This window comes from Hakea prostrata, chromosome 8 (genome assembly GCF_041222555.1).
Source record: "Hakea prostrata isolate BN-2017 chromosome 8, UWA_Hpros_2, whole genome shotgun sequence".
Classification (NCBI taxonomy): Eukaryota; Viridiplantae; Streptophyta; class Magnoliopsida; order Proteales; family Proteaceae; genus Hakea; species Hakea prostrata.
Window position 1 is genome coordinate 42817132 of NC_142607.1, and position 8723 is coordinate 42825854.

General features: G+C 38.3%; 1 protein-coding gene across 2 annotated transcripts; it reads left to right on the plus strand.

Annotated features, from left to right (window-relative positions):
* The first annotated feature begins 217 nt into the window (after positions 1 to 217).
* LOC149008003 (DNA N(6)-methyladenine demethylase ALKBH1D-like) lies at positions 218 to 8308 on the plus strand. Of its 2 annotated transcripts, XM_089165950.1 has the most exons (4): positions 218 to 376; positions 503 to 669; positions 1152 to 1496; positions 7490 to 8308. In XM_089165950.1, exons 1-4 carry the CDS (start codon positions 325 to 327, stop codon positions 7763 to 7765), a joined length of 840 nt encoding a protein of 279 aa, XP_089022076.1. In that variant the 5' UTR covers positions 218 to 324; the 3' UTR covers positions 7766 to 8308. The 2 variants fall into 2 exon arrangements, with proteins under 2 accessions (XP_089022076.1, XP_089022075.1); XM_089165949.1 differs by having other exon boundaries at positions 218 to 669.
* The last annotated feature ends 415 nt before the right edge of the window (positions 8309 to 8723 follow it).

Consider the following 8723-nt stretch of genomic DNA (forward strand, 5'->3'; position numbering starts at 1 on the left):
TTAGTCAAAAAACTTGTATCCAATCAAAAAACTTGTATCCAATATGTATTCATAGCTATTTAGAAAAACTTAGTTTAGAAAACAACTAACAGACTATCATTTGAATATTACTTGAATCTGTCAGAATATAAAAGAATGTGGATTATATCCGAATCCGATCCGTTTACACCCCTAGAATTCCATGTATATCGTTTGTGAGTTCCAGCGTATTTTGCAAATTTAAAAGTTGAAGCGCACACACGGACGAACAAAGAATCTTTCCGAATTCTCTAACTTTTTCTGTTGTGCCCTAGGCTTCAATCAAAAGAGCAATGTCGAACGAGAATGCAAATCTATAGTATAACGCCCTTGTTCTTCTCTTCGCTGGCAAATCTCGGTATGTTTTCTTGTTCTCCTCATGCACGGATGACAAGCCCTGCTCTTTCTCTATACCGTTTGCCTTCCCGCCAAAATTTCCATCATACTCATTTCTATGGTATAAAGTGGATTAGTGGTTTGACAGATCATAGAGAACCTTTTGATATCTGCCTGAATGAAACTGAATCGTTACTTGCACGAAAAGCTTCTTTACTTGCACAAAACAGACAGAAAAGGCAGGAAATTGGTGGAAACCATGTCTTGAGGCAAGGAATGGTGCTTTTAAAGAAGTATATCAGTAATAAAAATCAGGTATTGCCTTCTTCAATCGCTATAATTTTTTGCATTCTGTTCTTATTCTATAATTGCAAATACTGAACCGATGTTGAGGTATTTGAATTATAACCAACTTATGTTCTAATATAAGCCATCAAGTTAGTTACGATCCGACTGTTGTATAATGGGCCTTATGTGAGAATTGAATTAACCGCAGAACCTAGTGTTGTTTATAAATACTAACTGGAAGTAACGCTCGGGTATTCCAGACTAGATACTTAGGGTATAATGCTTTAAGTAACCTTGTGATTTTAACCCTAACCTTAAGAACTGTATCTTCTTTCAAATTCATGGTTGTTGGATATAGTTTCTGAGAGGAATCTGTTAAGAACCATCTATTTTGCTATTTATGGCTGGAGACCCAACAGGGTTGCTTTCGAAACCCTTGTGCCTGTTAATTAGTGTTTCTGGTATCTTGATGCCATTTGATAATGTAATTGTCATTATTTTGATTGCAGGTCGAAAGTGTAAAGAAATGTCGGGAACTTGGTATTGGTCCTGGTGGGTTCTATCGACCTGGTTATGAAGATGGTGCCAAACTACAGTTGCAAATGATGTGCCTTGGTAAGGATTGGGACCCAAAATCCAGTTCGTATAGAGATAGAAGAGCACTTGATGGTGCATGTCCACCTGGTATCCCTGCTGAATTCAAGCAGTTAGTTGAAAATGCAATTCAAGATTCCCATGCCCTTCTAAAGCAGCAGTTGAAACTTAGTAATGTAGAGAAGGTACTTCCTTTGATGTCACCAGATATCTGCATCGTCAATTTCTACAAGGAGAATGGGAAACTCGGGGTCCATAAGGTGTGTAATGTACTTTCTGTCACTTCCTGCATGCTTTAGTTTTCACTATGATGAGACACGTCATACTGACTTAAAGCCTTCAAGGTGAAGAACTTCAAACCAGACATCAAGCAATTGTTGTGCTCCTTTATTAAAGTTCAGTTATTTGTTTCTGATTCAGTAGGAATTCATAGTTGATGTTAGATAGTATTGTACACGTGTTCGTGCACTCTAATCAATTGCATCCTTTCAACCAACTATTTCGGCTTCAGAATTATTGTTTCCTTAATTATACCCATAACCACATGGACAGTGAAATCAGAAGCATTCATATCTTTCTTCCAGCCGTTATCAGCTGATATAACCTGTTCATGGTGATGTCGTCTCAAGTAAATGAAGGCCATATGTCCAAGGTCTTTTTAAGGACCAACTCAAATGGGATGAAAATTTAGGGATTTAGGGTAATTTGGTTAGGGTTCATGGGATGCCTATAAGGGTGAGATCTCAAATGGGGGGACCCAGGGATGTTTGTTTGATTGGTGTGTTTAGGATTTAGCTTGAATAAATGATAGTGTGTGTTTAGCTGATTTAGTAATAGAAGACAGTCTAATGGGTTCATAGCTGGTTTAGGAATCAAACCTAGAAAAGGCTTTTTGGGGGTTTCTTGAGGTGTGGCAATAAGGGGTAAATCCTTTATGAGAAAATAGGGTTAGAGTAGGATTAGGAAGAAATCGTATATAGTTTGGGGCTGTAGTGGTCGGCAAGGTCCTCCCAATTGGGATTGGATGGGTAGATAATGACATATGGTGCTTCTTTGAATATTAGGTTTCAAAAATTTGAAAATTCATGGAGCTGGATACTAGGTTTGTATGTGTCTGATAGGAATCTGGCTTCAGGGGAATGGTGAGCAGGCTAGGGGGAAGCCTTGGTGCTGATGATTGGATATGGAAACTTAAAAGCTAGGGTTATTAGATTTAAACTAGGAATGGTAGGTCAATGGGATTTTAATGGTACTTAAGGTTCGAGTTTTGGGTCAAGTGTGAGGGCTAAGGTGCTGAAAGATATCTCCAAAAATCAGCAGGTTCTAATGGTGGCATGGTCCAGGTCAAAAATGGGTAGATTAGGGTTCCTCAAATGGCCCAATAGAACTTCAAACAAAATAAAACTAAGGGGAAACAGAGGAAGGGGGAGGGCTGAATCTCCTCCTGAATCACTGGCTTTCCAATTCATTCATTGCTTGGCTGATCAGCATAAGAGGACTGTCCTTCAGTCAATAAGGAGCTAAGGTTCCAAAGACCTCGTAGCCCAACAATGGAGTTCAACACCGGAATTCTATCTTGCCAAGAGATGAATAGGTAAAGCATCCCAAGCTCACTATCAGCCATCGATTTCATAAACTTAATCTCTACTCTTGCCATATTTGGGGGGTTTTAGATAGAAGCCATAGGCCTGTCCACTTGCAGATGTAACTTGAAAACCTGAATGAAATTTGATATAGGACTCCTACCTGCACCTAAGATTTAAACTTGAAGCAAACCTCTAAATTGCCAAGGCCTTTAAAGAGCTAAAACTGATTTGTAGAAAATGCTGAAAGACTATTCTGCCCTTATAACCTATGTTGGTCAAAATCTACAGTAATTGGACACCACAATTAACTGAAATGAAAAGATTGTGAGAAACAAAGTAATGTAGCCTTAGTTGACTGAGGGCTACTTCCTTCAATATCTCTTAAGAGAACCAACTCAATTGAGACCAGCAAAGGGTTTCTTGAAGTTTTGGTTATGGGCTATGGGATGGATTGTGGGGTATGACCTCCGCTGGGATTGAACCTGTGGCCTCTAAAACTATGGGTATGACAGATAGGTTGTAATAGGTATGTATGGGTTGTTTTAGGCTGAGTTTACGGTAGAAGGGTTTGGTTTCAAAAGCCATCGAGGATACTAGATGTGGGATAAATTCCTTGAGATACGGAACTGGGCTTTGTAGGTGTAAGAATGGACTGAAATTTGCACGGGATGTAAATGATAAGGATATGATCCTCCAAGTTTGATCGGGTGTTTGGATGGCTAAATTGGATTATATGAGGGTTCTTGTTTTGGGGGATTTAGTGAGTACTAAAACTCAAGAAAATATTTTTATTTTGAAATTGGATGGTGTAACACCAGGATCTAAATAGCGTTGGGGGATGATGTACATAAATTTTGGGATAGATCTGATGGTTAGATTGGTGTAGATCTGACATTGAATTTTGAGTGTCTTGTGATATCCAGAAATTCAAGGGGGGAAAAAAAGGTGATAGGAAAGGGGAATGGAGTGCAGGCTGCCAGATACTTGAATGGGGGGAGCCCTGTAAAGCTGTGGAGTGAATGGAATGGCTTCTTGAAGGCTGTCTAGCCATAGCAGGGATTCGGCTTGATTGCCAAGAACTTTAATGGAAGACTCAAGTCTTGGACCTTCTCTGACCAGAGTTTCCCTAAACCAATAATTACAGTAGCAACGTCCCAAAGGGGAACTTAAATTAGAGAAATATTATTCTAATCGATGGCAGCATTTTATAACCTTACATAAGAAGTCCTTGTGAAATTGAGGCTTGGAAACTGATTTAAACTAGGACTGCAGCTAACTTCTTTCTGATTGACTAGCAATCCTAAGAGTGGGCTGCTTTTACATGAATTAAAGGCTGTAAAACAAAACTTACTTTAAATAAAATGCTAAACTCCCACTGAAATTACTTACACTGGAAAAAAAATATACAAACTTTAAGTGCCGTTTGGCAGCAAACCTAGGGGCTTCACCAAGGCTTCCATGGGCAAGGCGACAAGTCTGTGTGATCTAATTAGGGGCTAGATCTGCATCACTAAGTGTCGGACTACTCTATCCCGTGACTACTGCTGGCTAGTAATCTCAAGAGCCCCCTTTTGGGATTCTTCTTGCTGATGCAGGCCTTCGCCTCCAAGCATGGATGCAAATATCAAGGAGTCAGTATGCATATGTAGGAACCATAGTTGTCAAGGTGACAAGACGAGGCGAAGTGATAGAGGACAACGAAAACCAAGGCGACACCAGGACACCTTGACCCAAAAAATGTCTAGGACGCCTAGGCATCGCCTAGGTGACGCTTAGGTGACACCTTGACAACTAGGGCAGGAACTGTGGAGACAAATCCAGATTGATGTAGTTGCAAGTCATTCTAAGATTCAAAACCCATTGGGGGACCCAGATGGAGATGAACTGGGTCAATTGGTTTTTGGAGTCTAGTAGGATTGTAGGAATTTTTCTTTGTTTGGGAGGATAATATCTCATGCTTTATATTTTCTCTTTATTACAAATGCTGGTCTGTGGGGTTCCTTGTTCTACTCATGTATGCCCAATCTATAGGTGTACCTAACCTTGCATTTCGTCTGTAAGGATTATGCTACTGTGAGTGGTCAACCTGTGATTGTAACAAATCAATACCCCCTGTGGTTTCAGTTATTTAATATTGAAACATTACCTGGTGTTTGGGTTTGCTGTTGCTTGGCAGCAATAGACCATGAATTTGTGGATTTCCAAAGCAAAGAAAGACTAGGTTGGGGAACTGTAGCGATTGCAAGTGAAAGTCTTTTCTGCCTTGATTGTCTCATGAGATTCAAGAAGGCATTCCTCACTCCCCCCCCCCGGGGGTGTGACTCCTTTGTGTTTCATTTATTTCCGTTTTCAGAATACCCATCCTTCTTCTTTATTAATCATCACCTTCGCCTTGGATTTGCTTTCAAGTTTTTCCTTGATCAATAACAGCATTGCCTTATTTGTCCATTCCCATTTGGTACTAAGTTGCCCCGTATTCTCATGTTATTGATTATTCTATAATGGCGCTTTTTCTACCTTTGGTGCCAGATTAACCTTAGGCTTGGGATTTTTATTTCTATTCCTGAGACTGTTATTTATACCATTGATGATTGCCTTTTTGTTCAACTTGTTATTCTACCCAGTCCTATGCTACTGTCCTCGTTGATTTCTTAAATAATCTGATTTAGCTTTTCTGATTTTGTAATTCCTTTATTCTGGACTAACCAAAACCAGCGAATCCTGCAAGATTAATTCTTAAACATGCTCACAAAGTAATGTAACAACCTTGAATATGGGGAAATTCTACAACAAAATACCAAGACCTCATGATGTATATCAAAGCATGAAGAAGAGGAACCAAATAGAAATTGTAGAAGTTACTGATCATGTGCACAATAAAACAGATCTGAGTATTTCTTCTTCTCCCTCTTTCTTTTTTTTTTCTTTTCCGGTTTCTCTTTCTTATACTCTGTTACAGGCCTGTGGGTTTACTGTTACTGCTGCTGTTTATTATTCCCTCTTCACTGGGATCACCATTACCTTTGGAGGGTACTGGAGGGACCTTGAGGGTTATCTAGATATATTATTATCCACTGATGAGTGTCAATTCTTCTGAAATCAGTCTTTGGTTTGGACTATACTTCCTGCCTTCAAATTATTCCAAACTCTTATCCATTATCCTTTTTTTTTTTGGGTCAAACATATCCATTATCCAATAGTTTTATCATATTCAGCATACAAAAGTGGAATTAAACCTTATAATAGCATCAAGAGTTTGAGAACTCCCAATCCTAATGGGATTTCAGTAAGCAGAACCAGAACTTTAAAATCAACCAGCACTTTGCATAACTAAGAACCAAACCTCAGTAAGTTCACTAACAGCTAATTTGTAATATTTTGAGCATGAATAGAGAATATGTTGTATGATCTTGAGAGAAACAAAATGGAAATGACTGAATGACAATATTTGCTGCAGGGTATAGAAATTGCAAAGATATAACCTTCATTTTGATGGAAAGATAACGAGATAGAATAAATAACCAGGTTAGGAATCCACCTCAGTCCCACTCGGGACCCTCCGAGCTCACAAACACTACTGTTTTATAGCCGCAAGTATTGAATCCATAACGGACAAAGCTTTAGAAAGCTGAAAGAGTGTGAGGCCACAGTCGCTATACCTCTATATGGATTTCACATATTGGTTGTGTCTCTAAGTCCTAAATAATTTGAAATTCGGCTAACTAGTTACACTAGTCAAAACATGAGTACTTGCACTCCTGCTCAAACTAGAGATATACAATATCATCTGGACTTGAATTCCTGAAGATCTAGAATTTGATTTGGCTCTTTACGCAAAAAGAAAATTGAGTTAGCCAACTATTATGATTAAAATACACTCTTAAACTAATCCTAGTTGATTAATGGTATAGTCCTAGCCCCTTCCCTTATTTAGGCTCATTGTGCTGTTACAATCCCTATGGCATCAATTTTCCTATACCATTTTCATGGTTTACCAATTTTTTTGGGCCATAACTAGTATTAATATGTCTATAGGTTTAAAAGCCATTTGGCTTCAAGGCATATTCCTTCTGGAAGTGAATAATCAAATTGCTTTTGCTTATTTTTTGTGATGGAGGAGACTGTACATGAGAGAATCATGGCATTGTAAATACACATAGGAATTTGGGGATTGAAGTGGTTTTACAATCTGGATTTCATGGTGAACCCAGCTGATCCCAGCAATTAAATCATTGTGGTGAGGTTTGGATTTTACATATTGTAGACCCTTCTAGGTGTATTCATTTTTGTGTAGATCATTAGTATGATAAGAGTGATCAACCCATAGGGTATTAATCCAACTCCAGCCCCAAGTCCAAAGTATTTGTTTGATAATATCTAATAAACTTAGTCAATTTCTATAAATGGAGAGAATGTCTGTAAAGATAGCTTAAACATTTCTCCTTAGCAACTGAGTTTTCTATATGATGAGTATCATAATTTTTTAGTTTCAAAGCTCAAGAGACTGGTATGTTTGTTTATATTACTTCACGTGATTCTTCTGACCCAGAACTCTCACACTAATGTTTTTGGAGTTCCCGTTACAAATAAAACAGTAATATTTGTCAATATGCCCCTAAAATAAGTTCATTGATAGAATTTTCAACGCCTTCTTGTGCATGTTGCAGGATCGAGATGAAAGTGCGGAGAGTCTAAGACGTGGGTTACCTGTTGTCTCATTCTCCATTGGTGACTCAGCAGAGTTCTTATATGGAAGTGATAGGGACACTAAGAAAGCAAAGAAAGTTATTCTGGAATCTGGTGATGTGTTGGTATTCGGAGGCAAAGCTAGGCATGTGTATCATGGGGTAAGATGTATTATACCAAACTCAGCTCCAAGTTTTCTGATTGAGGATGCAAATCTTCGTTCTGGACGTATAAATATGACATTTAGAAAGTACTAGCCACTTCTTTCTTTGGTTGCTTATCAGAAGAGTTCTATTTGGATATATGTACATGGGGTAGCTTGTTACCTTGTTGTGTCGAATCATATGTATATCAAATTTTGCTGTCAACTGAGTAACTTGAACATCAGAGATAAAGAGTTAAGTTTAAAGATCATTGAGAGAGGGAGGGGATTTAATGTTTGATGGGAACAACTGGTTATTATGTGCCCTTTTTTGTCTTCCATGACAAAATAGATATGTTCTCAACTAGATCGAAAAACACAAGGGTTTTTTTACATTGTCATTGCAAACATCGAGTCTTTGACTGTGGAGCTTCAGTGGCCAAGATATGATGCCTCCGAGGATGGAGGAGATGCATGGATTCGAAAAGTGTGCTAGTGATAGGTTTTCTCAGATCTCTTCCATAAGCTTGTTTTAATGCGCTAGTGTATGTGTTCAAAGTCAGAGATTCCATGAGTGTCTCAATGTTGATGGTCGTCCTTCGTGCATTTACTTTCATCTATGACATGAAAATATCTCATTGTTTTGAGAAGAAGAATACGGTAGCAGGTCTTATTGCCAAGAGTGATGTGGCTTCTCTTTCTTGAACTACTCGTCTCCTTGCTTAGATGAAACAACTTGAGATGATATTAATTAAGACACAGACTCTAAAGGGAGATACCTGAATTTCCCCTCAAAAAGTTCCAACGATTCCTGAACTTTTAAGAGCATACAAACATTGCAATGAGTAGAACATGTGATGATAAACTCCAAGGGTTGGTTCACACTAGCTCAGTTGGAAAAAAATCAACACCTCATAATAAAAATCTAAGAGATCGAATTTCATAGATTCTTCTCTATATATGTAAGTTTCCCCTCCATTATGATTAATAGAGCAGAGGTTTGTAAAAATTGATTCGGACACCTCAGTTTAAAAAACAATTAAATGTATGATAATTCCTTAAAATAGACATAT

Bases quoted from the DNA above. Each gene is read 5' to 3' on its own strand.
- LOC149008003 (XM_089165949.1), top strand. From the start codon at position 325: ATGCAAATCTATAGTATAACGCCCTTGTTCTTCTCTTCGCTGGCAAAT. The intron at 670-1,151 runs GTATTGCCTTCT...TTTTGATTGCAG, and splicing joins ATATCAGTAATAAAAATCAG to GTCGAAAGTGTAAAGAAATG. The intron at 1,497-7,489 runs GTGTGTAATGTA...TGCATGTTGCAG, and splicing joins GGAAACTCGGGGTCCATAAG to GATCGAGATGAAAGTGCGGA.